General features: G+C 48.1%; 11 protein-coding genes across 11 annotated transcripts; 7 read left to right on the top strand and 4 right to left on the bottom strand.

The window, feature by feature from the left end:
- Positions 1-105: 105 nt before the first annotated feature.
- N7537_006673 (3'(2'),5'-bisphosphate nucleotidase) lies at positions 106-1,338 on the bottom strand (the record flags this gene model as incomplete). The annotated part of the gene is made up of 1 exon (XM_056897730.1): positions 106-1,338. The coding sequence occupies one exon, from the start codon at positions 1,336-1,338 to the stop codon at positions 106-108; it is 1,233 nt and encodes a 410-aa protein (XP_056753515.1).
- Positions 1,339-1,998: 660 nt separating this feature from the next.
- On the top strand, positions 1,999-3,397 carry N7537_006674 (LSB5 family protein; the record flags this gene model as incomplete). Its single annotated transcript, XM_056897731.1, has 3 exons — positions 1,999-2,013; positions 2,074-2,225; positions 2,275-3,397. 3 exons carry the CDS (start codon positions 1,999-2,001, stop codon positions 3,395-3,397), a joined length of 1,290 nt encoding a protein of 429 aa, XP_056753516.1.
- A 503-nt stretch (positions 3,398-3,900) lies between these two features.
- On the top strand, positions 3,901-4,596 carry N7537_006675 (uncharacterized protein; the record flags this gene model as incomplete). Its single annotated transcript, XM_056897732.1, has 2 exons — positions 3,901-4,191; positions 4,270-4,596. The coding sequence occupies 2 exons, from the start codon at positions 3,901-3,903 to the stop codon at positions 4,594-4,596; spliced, it is 618 nt and encodes a 205-aa protein (XP_056753517.1).
- A 56-nt stretch (positions 4,597-4,652) lies between these two features.
- N7537_006676 (uncharacterized protein) lies at positions 4,653-8,379 on the bottom strand (the record flags this gene model as incomplete). Its single annotated transcript, XM_056897733.1, has 2 exons — positions 4,653-6,144; positions 6,527-8,379. 2 exons carry the CDS (start codon positions 8,377-8,379, stop codon positions 4,653-4,655), a joined length of 3,345 nt encoding a protein of 1,114 aa, XP_056753518.1.
- Positions 8,380-9,124: 745 nt separating this feature from the next.
- Positions 9,125-10,789, bottom strand: N7537_006677 (uncharacterized protein; the record flags this gene model as incomplete). The annotated part of the gene is made up of 2 exons (XM_056897734.1): positions 9,125-10,563; positions 10,624-10,789. 2 exons carry the CDS (start codon positions 10,787-10,789, stop codon positions 9,125-9,127), a joined length of 1,605 nt encoding a protein of 534 aa, XP_056753519.1.
- Positions 10,790-12,706: 1,917 nt separating this feature from the next.
- N7537_006678 (uncharacterized protein) lies at positions 12,707-12,982 on the top strand (the record flags this gene model as incomplete). Its single annotated transcript, XM_056897735.1, has 1 exon — positions 12,707-12,982. The coding sequence occupies one exon, from the start codon at positions 12,707-12,709 to the stop codon at positions 12,980-12,982; it is 276 nt and encodes a 91-aa protein (XP_056753520.1).
- Positions 12,983-14,632: 1,650 nt separating this feature from the next.
- Positions 14,633-16,268, top strand: faeB-2 (putative feruloyl esterase; the record flags this gene model as incomplete). The annotated part of the gene is made up of 2 exons (XM_056897736.1): positions 14,633-14,972; positions 15,025-16,268. The coding sequence occupies 2 exons, from the start codon at positions 14,633-14,635 to the stop codon at positions 16,266-16,268; spliced, it is 1,584 nt and encodes a 527-aa protein (XP_056753521.1).
- Positions 16,269-16,765: 497 nt separating this feature from the next.
- On the top strand, positions 16,766-18,105 carry N7537_006680 (uncharacterized protein; the record flags this gene model as incomplete). Its single annotated transcript, XM_056897737.1, has 2 exons — positions 16,766-17,299; positions 17,359-18,105. The coding sequence occupies 2 exons, from the start codon at positions 16,766-16,768 to the stop codon at positions 18,103-18,105; spliced, it is 1,281 nt and encodes a 426-aa protein (XP_056753522.1).
- A 2,956-nt stretch (positions 18,106-21,061) lies between these two features.
- Positions 21,062-22,482, top strand: N7537_006681 (uncharacterized protein; the record flags this gene model as incomplete). Its single annotated transcript, XM_056897738.1, has 3 exons — positions 21,062-21,231; positions 21,286-21,523; positions 21,574-22,482. The coding sequence occupies 3 exons, from the start codon at positions 21,062-21,064 to the stop codon at positions 22,480-22,482; spliced, it is 1,317 nt and encodes a 438-aa protein (XP_056753523.1).
- A 1,367-nt stretch (positions 22,483-23,849) lies between these two features.
- On the top strand, positions 23,850-24,302 carry N7537_006682 (uncharacterized protein; the record flags this gene model as incomplete). The annotated part of the gene is made up of 2 exons (XM_056897739.1): positions 23,850-24,002; positions 24,069-24,302. 2 exons carry the CDS (start codon positions 23,850-23,852, stop codon positions 24,300-24,302), a joined length of 387 nt encoding a protein of 128 aa, XP_056753524.1.
- A 234-nt stretch (positions 24,303-24,536) lies between these two features.
- N7537_006683 (FAD-dependent oxidoreductase) lies at positions 24,537-25,880 on the bottom strand (the record flags this gene model as incomplete). The annotated part of the gene is made up of 5 exons (XM_056897740.1): positions 24,537-24,846; positions 24,914-25,341; positions 25,387-25,585; positions 25,672-25,791; positions 25,852-25,880. The coding sequence occupies 5 exons, from the start codon at positions 25,878-25,880 to the stop codon at positions 24,537-24,539; spliced, it is 1,086 nt and encodes a 361-aa protein (XP_056753525.1).
- Between the last annotated feature and the right edge of the window lie 374 nt (positions 25,881-26,254).

Below are 26,254 nucleotides of genomic sequence, written 5' to 3' on the forward strand. Positions count from 1 at the left end.
TTCCTCCCACAAGCCATGGTATCACAAATCTACTTCAGACTGATTCTGCTCCCCGGGAGCTCAAGTGCAGTGGACGAGGCGACGAAATTAAGAATCATAAATCAATTACAGTTTCAGAACGGTCTTGACGGCATCAATGACCTGGTCCTGTTGGGCCTTGGGAGCAGCAACGACACCCTTGTTCACAGCCAAGGTCCGGCCTTTGCTGAAATCCAAGCGGTTGCCGTAGATGTCAGTCACCTGGCCACCAGCCTCGCGAACAATCAAGTCACCAGCGGCGTGATCCCAGATCTTCTCCTGATAATCCTTCTTGACGGGGAGACGCAAGTAGACGTCACCGGCACCACGGGCAATGGAGCAGTACTTGGCCTGCGAGTCCAGCCGTACGCTGGGGGCAGTGATGCCAAGAAGCTGAGCAACGGCGGCGTTATCGCCCTGGGCAGAGTGAGCAGCCTCAACACCTTCACAGAAGACGGCGTCGGAGATCTTGGCGACGGGACGCATGGAGATAGGCTTGCTAGCAGCAAGAGTACCATTGGCCAGAGGACGGCTGGTGGCACCCTCACCGAGGATAGCGGAGAACAGGACACCGTTTCCGGCAGTCGCGGACTGCTGGGCACCGGTGCTGGCATCAATGGGGGCAGCATCATCGACAGGGAGGTTAGGAGTACCAATAGCACCGACCTTGACGTCACCGTCAACAATTAGACCGAGACACACGGCGTACTGGCCGCCACGGAGGAAGCCCTTGGTGCCGTCGATGGGATCAAGCGCCCAGATGCGACCCTTAGGACCACCGGCACTGTTGCCGTTGTCAATGATGTCCAGCATGCTCTGCTCACTGGTGAGAGGGCCACCCAGAATATTATCGCTCTCCGCATCATCCAGCTTGATATCCTTGACCAAGCGCCAGATCTCAGCGCTGAGGTCCTTGTCCTCACGCAGGGAGCTGGCCTCCTCCTCGGCGACAATCTCGTCGTTGGGGAAGTTCTTGCGGATGGCGGAGATGATCAGGGCCTGAGCGCCGAAGTCGCCAATGGTGACGGGGGACTTGTCATCCTTGGAGACCGTGCCCTTGGCCTTCTCGAAGAAGACCTTCTGTGTAAGGAGACACGCCCGCTGGACGGCCAATTCGGCGATGAAACGTTCCTGTTGGTAAGACATGATTGTAGGTTGGTTGGAGGAAAGGTGGGGGAGGAGGAGGGAAAGACGAGAGCGGGATTTCAGAGCCACGCTGACGACTAGAATAAGGGTGGAGCAGACCACGAAGCGGGACAGTACGCGTAACAAATAGGAGCGTGGGGATGGATCTGTCCGGTGAGTAGACCAAAGCTTCATCCGAGATCAATTGGCAAGAAATGTAGCCAGGATTGACTACTCTTGCTTTCTCGAGGTCTTATTGGTTACTATTAGATTGCGAAAGTCGATTAATGACCTCTTTCTCATGTAGTTGGCCTCAGGCATTTTAGACCCCGCCCTAATCCCCTTTGGGCCGGAATAGTCACGAGGAGCCGATAAGCTTAAACTATCTCGACATTGTTTGAACTCCCTCTTCCCCTGTAATAAGGCCATTTTGCAATTTGGGTGCCTTCTTGAACAGACTGTCACACACCCCGTCTGCACTCGTGCCACTCCTCACCGCGCTTATCAAATTAACGCGCGCCAAGACCCCCTGGGACCTCCGACGTCACCGACACCACGTGAAGGTATCGCGAAAGCTCCCTGAGCCCTATATTATCTTTCACATCGTTAATCCCTTTTTGGAATTTTTCTAGCGAATCAACTTGTATCCTACCGCCGCCGATACTCGGTACATATATACCCAATTCCTGCGAACCCTTTGTGTAAACAACGCGTGCGGGGTTATTTCTATACCGAATCATAACGTGGGGTGATAGTGGGCTGTTTGGTACTAGGGACAATTTCCGATTCCCCAAACCTGTTCCTTCTCAAACTAAGCATACACTGTTCTGGAGGTTATCCCTTTACTAGGCCAATATGTTCCAGTCCTCCGTGAGTCACCAGGTGAAAATCGTACACCCTTCCAGCACCGACTGATATGAGTTTCAATAGAAACCGTACTCGGCAGTGACCGTACAAATTGAGGTCCTTACGAGCGAACAATATGAGGTCGAAGATTCGAGTGGTATTGTCGATCTAGTGGAAGTAGTTCGCATCCAGGCCAGCGGCCCAATGGAAGCAAGTCGGGCTCTTCGCAAGAAGCTGTGAGTCTACAAGTATTGAAAGTGCTCAAACCTAGTCTGACCAATTTAGAAAATATGGCAATATCCATCGACAACTGCGCGCACTTACTATTCTCGACTTCCTTGTTCAAAATGCTGGAGAACGTTTCTTGCGCGACTTCGCCGATGAGGCATTGCTTGAACGTCTGCGCATTGCAGCTACTGATTCCGTTTCCGATCCACTCGTGAAGCAGAAATGCAAACAGATTTTTGGACAGTGGGCGACAACTTATAAGGACACTCCTGGTATGGCGAAGGTCACGGCGCTATACAAACAAGTTCCCAAGCGAAAGCAGCCTGCGACGCAGGCAAAAGCCAAGGTTCTCCGCGAGGGCTCGACTGCGAATTCAAACGAGCCCCCGATGGGTCATGCTGTATCCGTGTCAGGGGGCAATGGACCATCCACTTTGCTGACCAGCCCCAAAGAAAAGTCCAAGTCCAGGAAAGTCAAGAAAGATAAGAAACTATCAATTAGCCACAAGAGGTTTGATTTGGAAAAGGAACGCCCGGAGATCCTCCAAGCGCTTGCTGCCTCTTCTGTTGCTAGCACCAATCTGTTGAATGCTCTGAAACTCGTCAATCGCGAGACGCACCGAGTGAGCGAGGATGCGGAATGCATTAACCGATTCGATACATGCAAGCAGCTTCGTCACACGATCCTTCGATACATCCAGTATATAGAAACCGAAGAGTTCCTGGGCGGCCTGATCCATGCGAACGAGGAGCTGGTGGATGCCTTGATGGCATTTGAGGTCCTAGACAAGAGTGTGGACTATGATAGCGATAGTGAGGACGACATTTTGGAGGGCAATTGGAAGCAAAGACATGGACTTGGAATGGAGGACACGGACGTGAATAATGGCCTTGCTGGGCTAAATATCAATCCCCCAAAGCCGCCACGACCGAATCGTCCTGATAGCCTGCCTCTCGCATCTTCGTCGCAACACTCACGCCAAGTATTTGACAGTGAGAGTGAGTCGGAGGAAGAGGATGATGAAGACAACCCCTTTGGGGACAGAAATGCTATTAAGACCCCGGCTGTTGAGAAACCTGGACTTACTTGGTACGTCATTCTTCCTCTCTCTATTACACCTTATGATATTAATATTCCTACAGGAAAGAAGTCTGATTCATTCATTTGTTTACAGAGCTGAAGCTCGCGATCTTTATTTTGCGCTTTGACCTTTTGGTTTCTTTCATACATTGTCTGGTCTAGTGCTTGATCGGTATACCCAAAGCTATTGGCTATCGTGTTGCTGAAAGGTGAACATCCATTTTGTCGCTGGCGTCTCGGGTGTATGTACTCTTAAATTGATTGGACATTGATTGCATTACATTTCTGTGAACCCTTTGTTGAATTTCGAAGCGAACGTATACACTAGCTTGTTTTGACTTAGCTTCTAGCGTTAAAGCCGAACATTTGTAAACACCCGCCGATGATAAATCAGCAATCTTTGTATGAAGCACATCGAATGATGACGGATTAGTCAATTAGCACCGAGAATTAGTTAGATGACGTCTCCAACAGCTGCCTACAAACCGCCCCCACCCTGGACAGACGTATAAAACAACGTGCAACCCCAAAAATCGAATACACCAGACATATTCCTCCTTAAATCACCAAAAAAACAGCCCATCTATTCAAAGAGAAGACAAAATGCCAGTGACCGAACTTGCCCTCCTTCATCTGAAAGCGCAAGACGCCCACTCTTCTACCAAAACCGGCCTCGTAGAAGCCCAAAAGAAACAGACAGGATACTCAGAGCATCAAGTCACATACCTCCGCCAGATCGAAGACCCGTCATCCTTTTATCTACTAGGCGGATGGGAATCTGTCGAGAAACACACAGGCGAAGGCCAATGGCTTTCATCAGAAGTCAACCAGAACCTGCTCGCGCGGTTGCAGAGCGATCTTGATGTTAGCTGGATGTTTCACTTGGATGTCGATGTGAGTCTTTCAATCTTGACATGAACTAAGTTCATAATTCAAGGTGTTTCATCAAGAAATATAAGCTAACGGATCCAGCCATCTACATCCGAAATCCCACTGGATGCACCTGTTCTCGCTATAACTCGATGCTTTGTCGAGGCTAGCAAGAAAGATGAATTTGACGCTGTTTTTAAAGATGCTGTTTCTCATTTGAATGCATACACGGCTCCGTTCTCTGCCTGCGGTGCGTGGCGTATCGATAAAGAGGGTGAGGATGAGGAGTTTGTTCTTTTTAGTGGGTGGAATCAAGTTCAGGATCATATTGCTTTCGGGGGATCTGAGGCTTCTAAGGAGTTCGGAAAGCTTAAGACGTTGATGAAGGACGCGGACGTTAAGCATGTACATGTTGAGAAGTGGGAGTAATTGACTATGTATGTACTTTCATTTATCTATGTGGTATCTCTCGTGAGGTTATTATGTTATGTCCTAGGCACGGATGTGCCGTTGAGAATGAATTGCACCAATGCTTTCCTACCATCCAGTTTGAGTGGTGCCTCTATGTGCATGGCACCGAGGACGTCTTTCCTTTCGATTTCCAAGCCGAGAGACTTAGCATGCTTTTCTAGCTGTTCGGGTACGTATGACGGAATGACTTCATCTTTCTCGGCTGATAGAAGAAATATCGGCGGAAGCGAGCGAGGTATTGAGGCCGTAGCAACAGAGTTAGGGATTTGAGTCGCAGGTTGGTCTCTCCATGTAGCCATTTGTTTCATCTTTGCCTTGATATCCCAGGTATTCCAAGAGAACGGCCAAAGATACCTGTACGGAAGCCACTTCTGAGGATAGAGGCTGATGAGCATATCTTTGATGCTGGATGTTGGCGCCTCCAAAATGAGCCTTGAGATGGGCGCTAGGGGCTTGTTACTGCTTATATTTGAGGTTTGCCCTTCATGCTGGCGGGGGATATACGTAGATACTGCTGAGCTTGCGACAGCAGCACCAAGACTGTGTCCCCAAATCACAATCTCAAGGTCGGTTTCTGGGGACAAGTATGTTTCCGAAATCCAATTCAAGAATGCCTGCGCATCCATCTCAATTCCGGATTGTGTGGCGCGACCAGATGATGTCCAGTAGCCGCGGTATGATAGAGCAGCGATAGTATATTGAAACACTTCGGGGCCAGATATAGAAGACGAAGTGGATCTTGATGTTTCCGCAATTGCGCGCAAGACGTGAGAGAGAATAGGCAATCGCATGGGGGTCGATCCACCATTGCCTTGGAAGTAACAGATCACGAGTGATTTTTTGCGTTTTGGAAATTCTCTCCCCTGGTCTTTATTTTGTAAAGCACCGGCATTTGAAAAAGAGTCATGGGCCTTGCGTGGAACCGGAATGTGACCTTCACAAACAGCCAATCTAGTCCCATCCAAACTGCGAATCTGCTTCTCCTCCCACTGCACCGGTCTGCACTCAGCCTCATAGTCTGAAATGACCTCAGATCTTGTGAATGGAGGCAGCCATGAGAGGTAGAGGAGCTTGTTTTGCATGACGATGATCCAGAAACATTTCCAGATCCATAGACCGAGTAGAAGCCCGATGAACATGAGAGGTGGTACAGCAAAGCTTGGAATAGCGGCTGTAATTAGATCTCGTGATTGAATATTTGGCCGTACATTCTGAGCGATGCTCGGTCTCTTTCTTGTGATGCTGTGGATGCCATTGATGCCATTTGACGGGATGTTATTATAAGGACTTGGCGATGGCTGCCGCGTGTGGGTTGATTTTGTTATGGGGTTTGCACCGCGCAGCGCGCGTCGCAGGACCCAGCGTGCCAGCATCAGCAGAATTGGATACCAAGATATTGGTTGGGTTGGAGGTTGTTGGATATTGCGGTTTACTGGGTGGAGTGTAGCGGCTAGGCCTTGACTCAGCAAGTCTAACACCCGTGGACCCAGGGCCTCAGGACCAGGTCTAAAGTGAACTGTCAAGCAACCTTTCGTGCTCAATTGATGTATATTTTCCTCAATAAATTATAGTGTGGCTAAGATGGGATAATCCTTTTATTTGATCACTTTTAACTAAAGATATGTAAAAAAGTAGATTCAATTTGAATCACGCATACAAGATATATTCCATTAGAGCCACCGAACAAAATCGAAGCCCCAACACGCGGTGAAAATGATAGCAATGTGAATATTCAAATGGGTATTGTGAGTCGTCATCTGGAGTCATGATATGAAAAAGCACAAAACGCAACCGCATGAACAGAAAGGAGAAAGACGAATCCCTTCCCAAGACGCCAAAAGACGAAAATCGCAAACCAGCCATGCAGTGATGCAAAATGAATTCTCACAGCACCTTGGATCTCATCCACTCACTCGTACCAACTCCAAGGTTCAAACCATTCCGCTCCCACCAACGCCGAACACGACCCTCAGCACCGGAGCTCGGATCAGCATCCTCAAGCGCTTCCTCAATATCACAAGTCTTGAATTCAACCCGCATACCGCAGGATTTCCACCATTGCAGAACGTGGTCGTGGCCGTTCTTCGTCGGGCCAACCAGCACCTGGTTATCAAAGATCATCTTCGGGCCCTTGAGTTTATACCAGAATTCAAGGACATGGACATGGCCGTGCGTGCTCGCGATACGGGCAACGTTTTCGGCGTGGCTGTATGGGATCCCTGATGCATCCCACCAAGCAAGAGATGCAGTGCGACCTGACTGCGCTGCGAGTAGGACGGATTTGCCGACTTTGAGAGGTAAGGGTTTGGATACTGGGGCGTTTGCGGAGGCGGTTCTCCACCAGTCGAGTACGGTGACTCGACCTTCGGCGCTGGCGGCTTCGAGGGCACGCTCGCTATATCTTAGCGGGAGCCCCGAGTGGAGCCACCAATCTAGTACGTCAATGAACCCAACTCGGGAGGCGCCGTCCATGGCGTCGGCCATGTACTCTTTGTTTGGGAGAGCGGGCGCATCGCGCCACCATGTCAGTACGTTCGGGTTGCCATAGATTGCGGACGCTCGGTATGGAATATTTGTGAGTCTAGAGGTTGTCCAGAGGAGGTCCAGGTGATTTTCGGTGAGATAGGAAAGGATATCGGTACGGGAGAATTTGACAATGAGGTGGCAAGCGAGATCGGAGAGCGGTTTCCAGCGAGGTAAGGCATCAATGCGCTTTTTGATTGCCGCGAAGGATCCTCGCAAGATAGTATATTCGAGTGTGGCAGTAGTGGACATTTTGGGTAGATGGCTCTGCCATTCTTGGGGGACAGGGAGATGGGTTGGAATGCCCACGGCTTTCGCTGTTTCCCAGTCTCGCAGTTGATCCTCAAAGACATTCAGCCATATTTCCAGTGGTAAAAAATCGGCATCGCCTGTATGTTTCGTTTGTGGTGCGGAGCCGGTGGCACTTCCAGATGTAGATTTTGATGCAGTCTTAGCCGGGACCGTGGCGCCATGGGCGATTGCCCTGGTCGACAGGGTAGCTTCCCATGGCGGTAGTTTTAATGTTGTCTCCAGTGTCTGGTGTAACTCGCTCAGCCCGTCCCATGGTAGTAATGTCAAGTCTTCGGGCCCGTTTGACTTCCAGAGGACAGGTTTGACAGTGCGAATCCAAGGCCAAAAACGACTTATTTCATCGAGTTGTCGAGTGCTGAGCGGGTGATCCCATTCCGACACCGTCATTCCTGGAATGAGGATCACAGGTTTCTTCGAGACCCAGCCACGAAGAAGCGCCAACGTCAAGGTATTCGTCAAGCCGGCCAACATCGCTCCCAGAGCTCCGGCATCGATAGGCGCAACTAACAGCATGTCCGCCCATTCGCACAGCTCCGCAGTCTTCGCCTTAAGCCATTTCCGCGCGCCGGTTTTCTTATCAAATGTTTGGCTGTCAACCGTATCCATGTAGTGCGGGATTTTGTTGGTGCCCGTGAGCAACGCGGAGGGTTCGTCTGTGATCAGTCGCAGCTCGATGTATGGGTTTTGAACGAGGGACGGGAGGACGGTGTCAGCGAAAGCACTATCCGTCGACAAGAGCAATCGGCGGCGCCGACGTTGAGATGATGTCGCATTTTGCACCGCTTTATTTTCAATCACGGCTTCCTTAGAGCCTCCATCTACCTCCATATCACTTGCCCACGACCCCTTTGTAATGCTATCCTGTTTTGCAGTCGTTGAAGTATCAGATCGAAATCCCACTGCCATGCCAATGTGACCGATAAGGCGAGCTGAACTGTATGAGGATAAGGCGGTCGGATTGAAGAAATCTCGCGGGAAAGGTATACGTAGGCGCAAATAGTAGAGAATCGGGGTCGAGAGGCGATGAAACAAGATCAATTGGAGACTTCCGTACTGTACGTAGAGATAAGTTATCGGACTGGTGGTCTGATCAGAGCCCAATCATGCAACCCAGGAATTGAAGTCGAGCCAGGCGCTTTATTCTGTGCAACGGCGATCAACTGGTTTCCTCCAGCGGTGAGGTCGTTGAGTTGGCTGGATGTGTCGCCACGTCTTTGCCACATGGGACGTGATTAGCTGCCGAATGAACAGTGTCGTTTCACAGCGAAAAAAGGCCGAGATCCTTTTGAAGGAGAGATTCACCAATGATAAACCAATGACAAAGAGCCAAAATCTAGTTCGAGGGTCTTCAGCGGTTACAGACGGGGCCGTACGGCAGGAGCTCAGATTGATTGGCCAGTTGTTGGGCAGAAGCGGTCTGCCTAAGATCAACATGCTTTTAGTACAACTTGAGTTCTGTACAACTCCCACAAATGTTTCTTTCATGCTTTTCTATTGGTCTGTTCCTGTATTTTACTGCTGCTGGCTTGTTGGGTTCATGTCGGTTCAGTATTTAAATGCGAACCCCGACACCGCGGTACAAAAGGGAGTTGAACTAGATCAATACCAAGGTGCTTTATATATATGCTGATCTACATAACGAATGCTCACTCTATCGTCGGGCCAGATTATTATGCAGCTTGTGCTCTCTCATAGCGAGACTCGCCAATGCTCCCAGGACGGCCAGACCCAACAATGTCACGAATACCGCCCGTAAGGAGTCCATGTATGCGTCAAGCACTCCGGGTGTAAGGCCTGCGGGCATCTTCCAAATCTCGTCTAAGCTATCTCGAAGCCGGCCAATCAGCTCCTTGGCGTCCTCGCGCTCACCGAGTCGAGACCAAAGCCTAAGCTTTAGGGTGTTCTGGAAGACAGCCGAAGCGACCGTGATACCAATCGTACTTCCAGTGCTGCGGAAGGCATACGAAGCAGATGTCACAACCGCATGGTGCTGGTGGTCTACAGAAGATATGAGCGCCACCAGGGTGATGGTTAGCATGCTACCGTAGGATGCACCACCCATGAAGAAATAGAGGAACGGCAGTCCCACGGGCGTGTAGAGATTCAAAGTGCAGATGAGGCCAGCGGAGAGCACCTGAATAGCCATGGCAACATAATTGAGGAATGCATACCGACCGCTGGCACGCATGATGAGACCCGATCCCAAAGAACCAATCGAGGTGCCGATCGCCTGCGGGATTAATCGTGCACCGGCAGCAGTCGCAGAAAGTCCCTGCACCTGGAAGTACACGGGTAGGTAAAAGAGGAGACCGAAGACGGCCATGGTACCGAACCAATTGGTCAGACAAGCAGCTGCCACGGTGCGATCTAGTAAAAGGCGCACGGGAATGACAGGCTCAGAAGCAACCATGGCTTCCACGTAAATGAATAGACCCAGGGAGACTACAGACGAAACCAGCGATGTCAGCACTAGAGGATGGGTCCAGGGCACCTGGTTTCCGCCGGTGTTGAGGCCAAGTAATAATGTGACTAGTGTCAGAACCAGAGTGATAGCGCCGAGGAAGTCAACACGTTTGATGCGTGCGGTATCGGACTCTTTCACGGGAATGTCGACTTTAATTGCGACTAGAACGCACGAGATAATCAGGAAGGGAACCTGGAGCAAAAACGCCCATCTCCATCCCAGAGTATCGTTGATCCACCCGCCAAACACACCTCCAAGACCCATGCCCGCACCGTAGCAGATGTTTCCGATGCCCTGCCAGATGCCTCGCTTGCGGAGAGGGACCAGGTCAGAAGTGACGAAGGTCGAAATCGCGGTGAGACCGCCCCCTCCGACACCTGCCACGACACGCCCAAGGATGATAACCCATTGCGCTCTTGCCAGGCCGCAGATCAAGTTGCCAAGGGCGAAGAAAATATTGGAGAACACAAGCCCCCAGCGACGAGAGTAAATATCAGTCAATCGGCCACTGAGAGGCTGGCAGGCGGCATTGGAGATCAGATAAGAAGTGGCTAGCCACGAGAGCAGTGAGAATGAGTTGAAGGACGAAGAGATTGGTGCGGAGAGCGTCGCGACGATCGTTGTATCTGTGATGAAGGCCAATGTTAGTAATCTTCGTTTCTTGCGAAAAGAGTCAGAGTTCATACCGAGAGCAGCCAGGAAGACACCGAGCCAGATGCTTCCGAGGATCCAAATCAGCTCCTTGGTACTGGGTTCCTGGGGTAGTGGGGTATTTTCATTGGCATCGGGCGCATCCCGAAGGAGGGGCGTTTGCTCAGATGCAGGCTCTCTGGCAGTGTCATCAGCAGACATGTTGTAATGTCCAAGAGTGAACCGAACCTCGGAAGTTTTCCAACAGGGAGATTGCCAATGGTGTGCTCGGGGCCTCGGCGGAATCTCCGACGGAGCTGCGATGATGTGGGGTCGACCGGGGTGTCAGTTCGGGGAGACTCGTAAAAAGTTCCGTCAGACTCGTAAAATTGATTATATAATTGATTATTTTCGAGTCTCCATCAGGTCCTAGAGCTAAGTTAGTTAACTATGTTGTAGTTAACTAGTTTGAGGGAGACTCGAAGATAATAAATTATGTAAGCCATTTTACGAGTTTCCATGAACCGGAACCTGGTCGACTATAACGGCTGGAGCGGGTGTCTTATTGGTTGATCTATACCTACATGTATGTTGTAGGTATGAAATGCTCTCCATTATTTATGGTTGGATCATCCTATAGCTGCTTAATTTTTTTTAGTAGACTCAGTCTTATTTGGATAGTGTGCGGAGTATAAATGCCCTAGATTAGGTACTTTGAATGATCATGATTCTTCCTCTTCTATTTACCTCCATTGTAGTAGCCAGAAAAGAAAGTATGAACTTGGCTTGTATGTAGAAACAAAGTGATAGTTATAACCGAGAATGGCCAACACTCTCTAGTCTTATTGGAAATGGTTCTTCGGTGTCCAGCGGCAGTTGACCACCCAGGTGCCTGGCCGGCCATTATATATAGGCACTCTATACCCCTAAACTAACATTATAACACTACAGATATATTAAACAAACTATATTTGAACAAACCGTAACCAAATATCTTATCTACCACCGACTATCCTATTATAGGGGAGGAACAGCCGGATTGGTGGTTGCTTCCCGTCTCTCAGAGGACCTAGGTATCTGTGTCATCCTTTTGGATGTCGACCCGATGTCTCGTATGACTATTAAGTTCAAGAACTCTTAGTGTAGAACTCTTGGAGCGGATCGGAGCATAACTGGAAAATAAAGGTTGTCCCCTAGGTTTGTTGTATCTGACACTCGAGTTAAGGAGAAAGTTCGCTCACATTATATAAATTAAGGCAGCTACAGAAGTTATCCTTGGGGCTAGTGCTTTACATATATCCAAGCTACTAGAGCTGTCGGGATTGATGGCAAATACAGATTGAACCGTCTCCGGATCCTCTTGGTGAGTGATTAACCAGCGGCGAACCTCTAGAACAATATGAGTATGTTTCTTGTTCCCCTCAACCCTAATCTAGACTTCGAGGGGATATCCCTTGGATTAAATGGTGCGACATTTGTACGTCTCAACTAACAGCAGCAAAGCAAGTTGCTTGCTGAATGCTCCAAGTCTGTGGGTTTAGCTGGACAGGTCATTCGATCCATTCTAAGGAGTCCCGATTAAGCCTTTGCGGTCCTCCTAATGACTGTAGTACCGGTAACATAGTGATACTGAGCATTATAAAGAGTTTTGCCTTCTCGCTAGGGGGAGTTATATCACACCGGCAGATCTAACCGAGATGTCCACCATTGAGATGCCATACTTCAGCGATGATCTGGATATAGAGATCCGGGCCATGTCCAAAGCTTGCATCATTTAATCGTAGCTCCAGCTTTGCAGCGATTTCTACAGGTTGTCGATGCGAGTATTTTCCCGCTCATTACCAATGCAAACCCGATTGCGACAGTGTATGCCGTCGTTGAGCGTGATGCTGATATCATTCGTGAGGTCTGTAGGTCGGACATGAGATCAACTTTCTAGATGTGTGAGACTGGATGAAATTGTTTCTTTCCTCTTTTCGTCCTAGGAAATTAATTGTATGAGAAAAAGAAAGTGGAAGAGGAGAGATAAGCAAGGAAAGGGCTGGGTAGGTCTTTCCAGTTATATTCCTTCATCACCTTTAATTCAAGCCCTCAATCACTTTATCACCTACTCATTTCCATTGCTCCAGAATTTCCATCATGAACGAACAAATGTCCATTGTTGTTTTGCCGATGATTGGCGTCCCTCTTATCTCGTTGGCAGCAGCATGGATCCAGCACTCTATTGCCAAGTTCCGGATGTGGATGACTGTCCGAATAATTGAGGTCTTTGAGAAGGATCTCGAAACCTCTACACACAAAGTGGTTGTACTGGAGAAAGAGATGAACGAGCTCAAGAAGCAGGTGGAAACGGAATTACCGGCTTGGGACAGCGTGCTGCGTACGATTCTACCAGACACACCAACCTTAGAGTAAGCCCAGGTTGCACACGAACAGGCAGAGTGGGTAAAAGATAGGACACACGAGACTTAACAGAAGCTCGCCGTTTTCACAAACGAGCTACATTCTCTTTGTGAGACGTTGGTGATCCAAGGTGACAGGCTGCGAGCCCTTCAGTAAGAGCTAAATCGATATCGGTTAGTATACTATTTCCCACCGTTTACCTATATATATTGCTTGCTACTGCAGATCATGCATATTAGTTGACCATCTTGTACAACCAATGGTTGGCTGTAACTAAATTCTTTGACCCTTTCGCTGCGGCCTACATGTACCCATATTCTCCTACTACAGAATCTGTCTTGCCAACAGCCTTTGCGTCACAATGGTGTGGCTTCAAAACGACCACCATGATTGATGAACCTCCCAATATTTAAAGAACGAGTCTCTCTAACAATTGTTCAAACAACTGGTAACGATGGAGAAATCAGCTGTAAATTTGGTCTTTTTCGTCATGGCGCTCCGGCCATCGAAAGCATGCGGATAAGCAAAATCTAGAACTCAGGAGACCGGGTAAACCTTTAACAAAGGATCTCTCGGACCATGCCGGTGTCAGAGATCTACAAATTACAATGAAGTGCAGAGCAGGAGTAGCAGTCCCCATGTGGAGATCTAAAGGAACAAGACGCGAGACATATTTACTATCTAGATTAAAGGAGTATGGCAAAGTGCAAACACCTTCAAGGTTAGTCTCTATTACATTACCTTGAATTAATATCTACACGTCTGTAGGTACATCACAAGATACAATCACTCAGAAGTGCCGATTCCAACAGCCTTGGACCGAAATAGGGGGTGTTCTCCGCATTTGTGGAGATCCCCGGATTTCTCCTGACTCGAAGGAAATAAGATTTCCGTTTGGCATTTCCGGCTTCTCCTTGTCATCATCCCGCTGTTTCGTCTAAGTTACTTCGCCCTTTCGTTGCTTGGTCAGCCGGGTTATTTGCTAACGTATTTCACCACCGAGCCGCCCACACCACCAAGCCGCCCACCCCAAAACACATAGTAAACGTGATATTTTATAACCCTATATCTTAACAACCACGCGTTTTACTGATTTCATTTGCAATACTATATATCAATATTAAGAAAATCGAAGGGGTACATTATTACGGTATTAAAATTTACAGTGTAAAAAGCCAGAAATATATATATATCGCAATCACAAGGTTATATATATTTCCCAAACTCCCTAGAAAAGCTAGAAATTACGTAAAAAGCATTAGCCTATAACGAAATCTCTATATAAACTGCTGTTGTTGAGAAATCAAGCTGTAATTTATCGCATTTACTATGTGTTTTGGGGTGGGCGGCTTGGTGGTGTGGGCGGCTCGGTGGTGAAATACGTTATTCTCTCCGCCTTACGGCATTGCTCATTCGCTCTTGCCCCACTTACTAGGTACCCGGCTAAACTTCGGACGTTTCAGTCCTTTCGTCATGGATCTGCAGGACTGGCCCTTCGGGTATTTCTTATCCTTACATTTGCCGTCTCAAGGTCTGTATATGATACCAATGATACAGCCACCATGAAAGTAGGAAACATACCTCGGAGCAAATAGCCAGCTATTAAAGGCCGCCGCTCTGCAGATATCGCAGCCTGAGCATTTTCCACGGTCTCTCCCCAATATGACTCGTCTTCATGCATTGCCTTTGTTGGCAGTCATGGGCTCGCTTGCCCTGGCTAGCCAAGATGCCTTTCAATCAAAATGTATCAATTTCGGTGATCACATTGACATTCCCAATGTCAAAGTCAACTTTGCCGAGTTTGTGCAGGGAGGCACCAACCTATCGTTGGTAGACAATCCGCCTAGCTGTGGTAGATCGAACCAGGCCGTCTCGGTAGACCTGTGCCGAGTCGCCATGGCCGTGTCAACCTCAAATAGCAGCGAGATCACGCTAGAGGCTTGGTTCCCTCGTGAATATAAGGGTCGTTTTTTGAGCACCGGAAATGGTGGCATCTCTGGGTGTAAGGGTTGTTTCCAAACCTAGCATCTTGCGACAAGCTAACCTCAACGCAGGCATTCAATATTATGACCTCGCATACACCGCACAGCTAGGGTTTGCCGCTGTCGGAGCTAACAACGGACACAATGGTACCTCAGGAAAGCCTTTCTACCACAAACCTGAGGTAGTCAAAGATTATGCATACCGTTCCGTTCACACTGGAGTTGTAATCGGCAAGGAGCTTACCAAAAAATTCTACGATGAGGGCTTCAAGAAGAGCTACTACCTCGGATGCTCGACCGGTGGCCGCCAAGGTTGGAAGTCAGTTCAAAAATACCCCAACGACTTTGATGGGGTCGTTGCCGGTGCCCCCGCCATAAACTTAATCAACCTGTTTTCATGGAGCGCACGTTTCTACACTATAACTGGCTCGCCAACTTCCGACACATTTCTGTCTACGGATGAATGGAATATTGCCCACGAAGAGATCCTCCACCAATGTGATGCTATTGATGGTGTCGAAGATGGAATCATCGAAGATCCCGATCTCTGTCGCCCTGTCCTGGAAACATTGACTTGTGACCCCAGTGCCTCAAATAAAACAAGCTGCCTTACAAGCGCCCAAGTGAACACAGTCCAGCAAGTGCTATCGCCATTTTATGGAATCAATGGCACCCTGTTGTACCCCCGCATGCAGCCTGGCTCCGAGATCCTCGCCGCGCCTATAATGTACAGTGGCGCACCGTTCTCATACAGCGAAGACTGGTACCGTTACGTCGTTTACAACAACCCGTCCTGGAGCGGGGCCAACTTCACATTGAAAGATGCTGCTGTAGCTCTCGCTCAAAATCCGTACAACATACAAACGTGGGAAGGCGATATCTCTCCATTCAAAAAGACCGGCGGCAAAATCCTGCATTACCATGGCCTTCAAGATCCGCTGATTAGCTCCGAAGACTCTAAGATGTACTATTCTCACGTGTCAAATACCATGAAACTACCGCCCAATAAGTTGGATGAGTTCTACCGCTTCTTCCAAATTAGCGGTATGGCCCATTGCGGTGGGGGCGATGGTGCCTATGGTATCGGTCAGGGAATAGAGACTTACGATGGGACCAATCCCGAGGATAATGTTCTTATGGCAATGGTGCAGTGGGTCGAGGAAGGCAAGGCACCAGAGACTGTTCGTGGTGCTAAGTTCTCCAACGGGCCTGGCTCTAAGGTCGAGTACAGGCGTAAGCACTGCCGCTGGCCTCGACGCAATGTGTTTAAGGGTCCTGGAAACTACACCGATGAGAACGCTTGGCAGTGTGTTTAGGCCTGCTTGCCACTTTTTATGTATAGGACCAATTCCGTCTACCTCTAAATTCCATCGAACTGTTGTTAGACTTGATCAATCCCATTCCGCTCATGTACAAAGAGGATGTAGTTAAACAACCTTGGAAGGAGGTCATATCGGCAGAAAATAGACGGAATTCATCGGCAAAAACAATGTGCTCCGGAGCAATGGCAGACCGCCTCGCAGCCTGCCCCGGCTGGATTGCAGATCAGTTGAGCTTTGGAACCTCTATAATTCCGCTAATCCTTTCTCGCTTATATATGACTTTTATATGAACCATTGCAAATTTTGAAAGACGACAATATATTACTACCCCCACTATCCTGCGCACGGATCACCATTTGAAGCACCCCATCGAAGCTACCCCTCGTATCGCGTATATAGCAGCAAGAATCCCGCGCACTCTCGAGTTTCGATTTCACAGCCTACCCGTGACCCGTCCGACCTACCAGTGTACTTCTCCAGTTCCAATCGCAATGACAGACCCAGGGATGGACCAGTTCGCACAGACTCGCGGCGCCGACGACCTATTCGACGATGAGATTATCCCGATATCCACAGAAGAACAGCAGGCGCAGACAGAGGTCATTACTCCCGATCCAGAGCCAGAGCCAGAGCCACAGGAGGTACAGGTACCCGAGAAGCCAGCTCCCGAGCAGCCGATTCCACGTGGGGAGACTCCGCAGCGGGGCCGTGGCGGTGAACGAGGCCGGGGACGACGGGGTCGGGGTAAAGGAGGGCGCGGTGGACGGGAGTCAGAGCAAAAGCGGTCAGAAAGCTCTCCGCGCAAGAAGAACCCTGTCAATGCGCCTGCTGCCGATGCGCGCGAGGCTGGTTCTTTGAAATCGAAGCCTGAGAAGCCCGAGAAACCCGTTGAGACTAAAGAGCCCAAAGAGCAGACCGATCCGATTGAAGAGGGTAATGGTGAAGATCTGAATGCGAATGGAGCCGAGGCCCAGCGTGTCCCGGCTGTTCGTGGTGATCGGAGTGCCACTGGTGGCCTGAGAAAGGTGTGTTGTCCTGCCATTAGCAATATAACGAGGGTATCAAGCTGACTGTTTACTTCCAGCCTAAACTCACGGAAGAGGAACTATCGAAACGAATTGCTGCAGCCAAGGAGAACGCCGTAAAGAAGGCTGCTGCTCACGCCCGCGCCGAAGCTGATCAGGCTTCGTTCATGGAGCGCGAGCAGGAGGCAGCGAAGAAACGTCGCGAGGAACTCGCGCACCGCCGCGTAATGGATAGTGAACGTGAGAAAAACAGACAGCGGAAACTTAAGGCCCAGACGGGGCGTGAGTGGGACTCGCAGAAACGCGAGGAAGATTATGACCCCCGTGGTGGTGGCAGTCAATTCCGACGCGGTATGCATGGTGGTGTGTCTGGCGCCGTGCGACGAGACTTCGAAGATGCCCGTTCAGAAGAGGCTGCAGATCACTCTGGTGGCAACCGCGGTCGTGGACGCGGTGGTCGAGGTGGCCGTGACCGTGGGTCACCGCGTACCCCACAGGGAGATCGGCGACGCAAGGGCTTATCTGACAGTATATTTGCAACAGAGAGCCCTGCTGCACTGGGGCTGGATGATAAGAGTGCATTCCCGGCTTTGCCTGAGGCACCCAAGAAGACTGAGATGAAGAAGACTGAGACTAAACCTGCTCCCACGCCGGAGACTAAGGCTAAGACTGAGACTAAAGTCGAGCCCAAAACTGAAACCGAAAGTGCTCCTGCGGCTTCCAAGCCACAATCAGCGATGGATAAATTAGACTCTACATTTTCACCCATAACTGGAACTTGGGCAGACCAGTTTGAGGATGAGTGATGAAATGTCTCGTTGGGAGTCTCATTGGGTAATGACTTTTTTGGGAGGTTTTATTATCATTGTTTTTTTTTACGATTTTCTTTCTGCATTCATGACATGAACAGACTCCTGTTTCCCTCACTTGCAATTTGATATCCCACCTGCTTTGTAGCCTCGATTGGTGGCTCAGATGCAAAAGTCCGCCAGCATTACATATACGTACATTGCCGCCCATAGCAAACGATGCTTTCTGGAATTATGACATTGGTTACACCTTTGCTTCTTATGGATTTTAGAACAAGCATAATAGGCCCCTTATGGCTTCTGTCCTTGACGATGTATTTCAGTAATCCGATCCGTTTAGCTAGAGATGAGATAACAGGCATTATATATGAGATTCTTCTACGGTGTCTTTTTTGGATATTCTCTACCGCAATATCTCCCCGGTGTTCCTCGGAGATCTCTTCTCCCTTTGCAAGTAGTACGTGACGAGGAAGCACCTGAAGGCTAAGTCGATGCGTGAGGGTTGTCCGCACAATACTGTAAGGAACTCCTTCGACATATTGACTTTCAGCACAATACTGGCAACAGCTTCAATATCAGCAGGGTAATTTGTGAACCCGATTTGAATCCTCGAGCGTACGGCGCCGCCTCTCTCTCCTTCCAAGACTTCGTGCCTCTGTCGGTAGCTGCCACTTTTGATATTATAATCAGTCGACGTGGACACTGAAGGATCATCATCTAACAAGGAGTTGTCGTTGATGTCGTCGTCTTCTAGAGAAGGATCGGCAGGGCTTCGTAATGTGGCTTTGGTGGCAGATTAGTTGATCCGGATGTAATGTGTTTGTTGCTTTGGGATCCATTGGTTATCTACGCCGTTGTACTCCGCTAGCATGCCGTATTGCGTGAATCTCGACCAGTTCATTACATGGTGCCAAGTGTCATCGTTGATTAGACGATGTATGCGGGTCAGCTTGTCTAGATGTTGGTAGCTGTACACCATGTCTTTATCGAACTCGAGATGGGTTGTCTGCGAAGTCCCTGATCCTCCCAGTCTGGTATGGTACATGACTTGAGTCCACTATCCAAACGTCGATAATGTCTTCTATAGATGAGAGCTAGTTAGCCGTATGAATCCTCTTCACTCAACAAGAAGTCCGAAACTTACTTCAACACCGCGAGAAACCCGAAAGCATGGCCCCGGATACCTTCATAGAGCCGGAAAAAGAAATCCCAAGTAAATGTATAACGCGATTGCGACGACACCGAAGACCCAAGAGATATATACCAATTCACATTTATCGCGAGCTCTGAAACACCCCTGGCAAAGTTTAGAGGTACCTGCTTCTCGGATACAGTTAACCTTGAATAGCTGGTTACACGGCTTTATTTCATTCGTGTACTGGTTGTTTTGGCGGTAGCAGCAGTTTTCGCCATGATGGAAAGATGATAAGGCGATCATGTCAGAAAGGTGGACGAGAAGAAATAGAAACCTGACTGTGAAGTGAAAGGATTGCTAGGTGGTTATGTAAAGGCATAAAATAGAACTCCAAAAGTTGTTATTGATCCCATCTCCCGTTGTTTGCTTGCAGACTGGGCGGCTCGTTTGTCAGATTCAAGGTACAAATACCCTGCTTTTCCTAGATTGGATACACAAGGATTCTGCTTCTTCTTCCTCCCCTAGTAGCTAGTAGCTATAATAGTTATGCCTCTAGACTGTATAGATTCTCCTCTGTAATTTACCTATTCATAAGAGCCAGCTTTAGTCAATCTCACTACCTATTTATAATTGACTACATTGGGTAGCACACGGGCATGTTCTTTGTTTACGCTATACATTTTAGGGAAAAGCCATTTTCTCCATTTGTCCTGGTAAGTCCGAAAAGACGGGATGTTCCATGAATGTGAGATCTGATGTCTTCCAAATGGTCGAGCTTTGGATCTGCAAACTCCGTTTATACTAGATGGAGTACAGAAGGCACAATTCAATGTGGAGAGGGTGTTCCGATATAGGGATCACCTCGAGGCTGCCGTGAAAGGTGCAAGACCGAGCAAGATGAGGAATCCCCTAACAAGCGGAGATCTCCAGCAATTTACAAGTTGGGATGGGACTAGGATACCGCCGTCTTGCGAATATGATGTGACTATTTTGGGGGCGTAGTAGATGGATGTGGAAGCGGAGTGCGCTGACGTGATTAAACAATAGATCCATCTATAGATATCTGACGTCTCTTTATATATCGGCGGCACTGACAGCTACAGAGCAGGTATTTGTGCTATCATCAACAGACATTCTTAGGGAATCAATACATACTCACAGAACGTATTGAGCGACAATCTTGTGTGCAATCACTTAGAAAATGCCACGATGTAAACTGGCGATGGTAAGGTCGAAGACGCCAAAACCTCTCAATTGCTCATATAGAACGAAGATTGTCAATTTGTAGGAGTTTTTCCCTGGATGTGAATTTGATTGGTCCAGTCTCACGTCAACTGACACTCAATCAGAGCATGCAGCCAAGAAATTCCCCGAGAACAAGACGGTTATACTAAATAAATATTTACAGTATGATTGAAATGCGAAAGCGAGGATCTTATAATACAATATGTAGATGTACAGAGTTAAATCACCAAGCGAACCCCAAGAGGAACGATTACGATATGTATTCCGGAAGCGGAAGGATATGATATGCAATGCCCAAGATATCGTGAAGACCATTCCAAGCTCGCCATTTGGAATATCGGAGTTTTCCGTCCCATTTGGAGTAGCTGCACAATAATTCATCCATTCCTAACAACCAACCAAATCGGTAGCGCTCGGTTACCCAGTGCCGGTCGAACCGAAGAAGCTCGTGACTAATAGAAACCCCAGTTTTCCCCACAGTGGAGAGTTGGGGACAAGGGTTCTCTTTTTTTATAACTGCTATAACCCGTGGATGTTCCTCTTTTGATACATCATGGCAAAATATATATCAAAATGGCTTCAACGGAGGATATACATGGTGCCCAACCACATCCACCGCCCGCATCAGGAAACTTGGCGCCCGAAAATGAACATGAACACGAACAACCCAAAAAAAGAGTCAATGGGGGCCTTGATGCATGGATAAATGTCCTTGCAGGATTCTGTGTTTTTGTGAACTCTTGGTGGGTTTAAATCGTTGCTATATTAAGCATATATCAAGCTAATGTATGTTGCAGGGGCCTGCTAACAACCTATGGCGCTTTTCAAGAGTATTACCAGACAGAGCTTCTACCAAATGAGACACCATCCGCAATCTCATGGGTGGGCAGTATTCAGGCCACTCTAATCCCAATGGTGGGTCTTGCTACAGGGCCATTAGTCGATGTTGGATACTTGCGCCCTCTCATTATATCCGGAAGTTTCTTAACTGTATTCGGAATGATGATGACGAGTCTCGCCACTTCGTACTATCAGGTAAATCTACAATCCAACATTGGAGGAACCCAATCTTCTGACAAGGATAGGTATTGCTCGCGCAAGGATTTTGCGTCGGAATGGGAGGCGGCATTTCCTACATCCCAGCCCTCGTGGTCATCTCCACGAGTTTCACCACGAAACGCCCAATCGCCATCGGCTGTGCTTCAATTGGGTCTAGCGTGGGGGCCGTCATTTTCCCAATCATGTTCCGCCAACTGCAGCCAAGGATCGGGTTCCCATGGGCAGTGCGCTGCATCGGCTTCATCAGCCTATTTCTTGCTATTGTGGCGTGTCTAATTCTATGTCGGCAACCCGGCCAAAGGGCCCATGCAAGAAGTCTTATCGACTGGAAAGCCTTCCGCGAGCCATCGTTTATGACGTTCTCGCTCTCACTCACGTGTGTCATGCTCGCATACTACGTGCCGATTTTCTATATCGCCTCCTATGCCCGCACGGTGGTGCATACCACCACCGACTTCAGCTTTTATATGGTTGCTATCGTCAACGGCACCTCGGTCATTGGTCGTGTCGTTCCATATCTACTTGTCGCATATATCAAGCCCATTGGGATCCTGATATTCTCTGTGACTGCGTCGGCGATTGCTATGTTCACTTGGATTGCGGCTACGGGTATGGCTGGGTTTGTTGTCTGGGCATGCTACTGGGGAGCTCTCAGTGGTGTTTTGGTTACGGCGCCAACTTCTATTGTGGCACATCCGATCTTTTGTCAAGATTCGAGCTTTTTGGGGACTCGTTTGGGCATGATGTGGGGGATATCATCTTTTGGCGCGCTTGCTGGAACTCCCATTGCAGGTGCTTTGGTAAATCTTGATACCGCAGAGTTTTTGCATGCTCAGGTATTTGCGGGGTGCATGATGGTTGGCGCTGTCTTGTTGCAGATCTGGCCAACTTTCAGGGTGGTTCGGTATGATCTAGAGCACCCTCGCAAGAAGTGAGCCGTTACACTGGAAGCTGGAGGGCAGGATTGCCTTTCTGAATCAACTCAAGTAAATATGCATCAAATTCCAAAGTAATAGATATCCTAGTCGCATGTTATGATAGTAGAAAGCAAGGCTCACTATGTTCCAATACCAATAACGAGGGGACATACATAAAGAAAGGATGTCTAAAAAGAATACCCAAGGAGACTATCAAAAGAAATACTTACAACAATGCATCTATTATATAGTGAGGAAAGTAGGGCTATTTGCACTATTAAGCAAGAAATGGGCTCCTATTAGGCCGACGCAATAGATGGTGGGCATGGAGGAAGCCCTACAGGATGTAATGGGCCGGGTCTGGGCCTAATACCCAATCAATTTGTGGGATGGCTAGGGTGAGCTTCATAAACTCTAGATAAAGAAGTCTATTAGCAACATTCAAGACCGATGCAGGTTCTAGAGCCTTTATTCATTCTACACTAATTGGCGTACTATTGCTTATCACTACCTCAGATCTGGCGGGTTACAATAAAAAAAAAAGGTACACTCGTGGTGCTATGATATCCACCTAACCCTCGAGTCTGCACCATCTGCGGAAAAGAAGTGAGCATGAAAGTGGTAGATATCCAAGCAAATGTGACCGGCGGTGCCTTCTGTTAAGAACTGTAGTTGATTATCACAGATTAACATAGAATTTGGATTTCAAGAAGATTGATAATAATATCGGCGATGGACCACTTTGGCTGATGAGGTCATCTATACAGTTTCACGGGAACAAAGAAAAAAAAAGGTCCAAAGTGCCTAAGCAATATTTCAGTACAAAAATATGTCAAGTGGCTCTATGATGTTAATTTTTTTGGGTTGCGGAAAGTAACGGATCAATTCCACAGCCGTTTCTCAGATACCTGAGCGCAATGATGATGGTGCGATCTGGTGCCTGCAGATAAAGCAATTGTTATTGTAGGTGGCGAGAGACACAAACCAATATTGGATATATAAACACTACACATGACTCTGCCAAGTCTGCACTTGCTATTGTTGCATGTTCTTACTAAGATAGGGAACCAATCACAGGGAGCGATGTATACTCATCATGACTTCATCCGGGGTCGTGGCAAGGATTAGGCCAAGGCCATATATAAATCCAAGTAAACGAATTCGACTTCAGTTTAAATACCCACTATCTGTATAAATTCAAGAAGAGCTGCAACCACCGAACGGAATTTCCTCAATAAATTGTGAGTGTGCAAAGCTATTATTCCAATGCCGACTTTGTACCATCCACTTCTCTCGTAAATTAATGACGTGGAGCGTCTCCTAGCTCCCAATATCGATTATTTTGCTAATCCTCTTATCCAGGTCAAACTAACCACAACATCAAAATGGGCGGTGATAGTAGCTTCAACCGCCAAACCACTGCTGTAGCCGGAGGCAGCAGTGCCGAACCCACCCCCGCCAACAATGTGGGCGGTGGAGAAGGATGGGGTGACAGGCTCTGGTTAGGTGGCAAAGAAGAAGGATTGGGTCACTCCGTGGTATGTGGTTCAGTATTGGCACAGCTTCATACCATGCTTTAACTAGTCCTAATTCTCATATTACAGGCTACTAATCCCAGATCAACAATGGGCGACTTCCTTGCTTTACAAGATCAGAAGACGCGTGGGCAAAATAAGTTCATTCAGCGTGAGAACTTGGTTGGTACCGATGCTAAACCCATGAACGCCGAGGGAGAGCCAACTTGTGCCACTGAAGATCATAGTTTTATGACCCGAAAGGCTGGTGACCCAGATACTTATCCTGGATGGGGTGCATTCAAGAGGTTTTTCGGCATGTGAGTTCCCTCTTTGGCTCTTAGACGATTTATAACTTGATTGTTCTGACCAAATCCAATCCATTCTAGAGGATGAGAGACGAAGCTATGGATTTACTATGCCGTCAGCTCTAAACCTCTTATGTTAATTATGAATCGAAACTCAATTTATCGAACATGCGAAATTGTGATATAGTACATAAAAAAGTACTTTTGATCTTATACCAACCAATTTTACATCAGCCCCAGAACATTAGTCCTAGAGAGATGATTTGATGACCTGAAGTTTTTCGAGCTCACCTAATGCGCATCCGACCGCGTCAACTGCCATTCCATATCCAGCCTGGAATCCCGTTCCTCCAGCACCGTAATTATGAACGACGAGACCCTTTCGGTCCGAACCATCGACCTGCACGACTTCACTTTCAACTCGGGCACCTCCCTCTCGTGATGGACGCAAGCCTGCAAATGCTGCGAGGATCTCTGTGTCGGGCGACTCGAGCTCGGGTAGCATCGCCTTAGTCCGGGACAATATAGACTCAGTTTCATCCCCAAGTGTATCAGGCAAGCTATAACAGTTAGTCCTTGAAGCACATTGCCAAAATAGCAGAAAACCTTTAAATCTATTTGACTCACCTGACCCCCTTCTGCATATATCCACCGAGAATGACATTACCCTTCGAGTGTGGTCGTGGGATAATGTATGTCTCATAGTCCTTGCCGTGTCTCATCACGTTTTGGTTGATATGTGTTGCCTTGGCTAGCAGAATTTGACCTCTGGTGGGGTAGCACTTAGGGTCCTCGACTCCCTGCAGGGTACGAGCAGCATTACCGGTGCAGTTAAATACTACCTTTGTATCCTTGCTGAGAAAGCCCGAGGTGACACCCGGGATCCTTTTGCGGATGACCCGCACTCCGTACTGTTGTCTGAGTCTTTGAAGAAGATAGCGAATATGCAACGGGGCATTCAGAGTTACTGTGGTGAATTTGACACCACATGCAACACCTTCTGGGAGGTCTTGTTGGGGAATCTCTTTGTACTGTAGATTTTCTATATCAGCAATCTAAATCGGACCAGGCAAACGACCATTTCTTGGTAATCGACTCACATCCTTTAGATAACTAGCCATAGAATTGAGCTTCGTGCGCGACGGCATTTCATCCCAGTACTCAGTAGAAGGGGTTTCTCGAACAAATGCCTTTATCCCGTCTTGTGCAGCAAGTTTGAGGAGGTGCTTGTACCCGAGTTGATCCCATCGTAAGGCATTCTTATCGCTTGCAGAAAGAGCAGAGAAGTTCGCACCAGCCCTAGATCGTGTTAGTACCATCGAAATATATATATATATATATATATATATAAATATACAAGCACTGTCAAGGGTGAGAAGGCTTACCAAGGTGAAGTATAGTTTATGGATGTATCACCAGGGAGGTGCTCGGCTATGATGGTTGTTTGACTGGCATACCCTTGCTCAGCAAGGACCAGGGCAACATTCAATCCAATGATGCCAGCACTTCAAAAAAGAATGTTAGTTCATATATGTGAACTGTGGGAGATTTCTTTGATCTCGCACCCAATAATTACCACAGATTCACTCTTCATTATGACTAGATCGGTGTTGAGAAACTCAGTTAAAACGACTAGGACTCACAATCCGTCTAGGTTTTGGGCCCCTTCAATTTAAACGAAAAAGAAACAAAATTTCTCAATTTTCTAGTGAGAATCCCGCATTGACTCATTTGATATGATATCGCTTATCTAGTGTCTAAGTTTCAATTTATATCAATTTAGATGGGATTAACGAGTAGACAACCGCCTATCTCGGAGGAGATAGATCTGTGGCTACTCCGATTGGCGGCATTCAGATGTGGATCCAGGCGGCATATATTGTGATTGGTGCCCGTGATTCCAGCTTCGGCTGTAATGGGAAGGTTGTATATCTGAGGTCGGTTGATAAAAGCCCATGGCACTAGAGA

The sequence above is a fragment of the Penicillium hordei genome (genome assembly GCF_028827395.1).
Source record: "Penicillium hordei strain IBT 12815 chromosome Unknown utg000003l_segment0_segment0, whole genome shotgun sequence".
Classification (NCBI taxonomy): domain Eukaryota; kingdom Fungi; phylum Ascomycota; class Eurotiomycetes; order Eurotiales; family Aspergillaceae; genus Penicillium; species Penicillium hordei.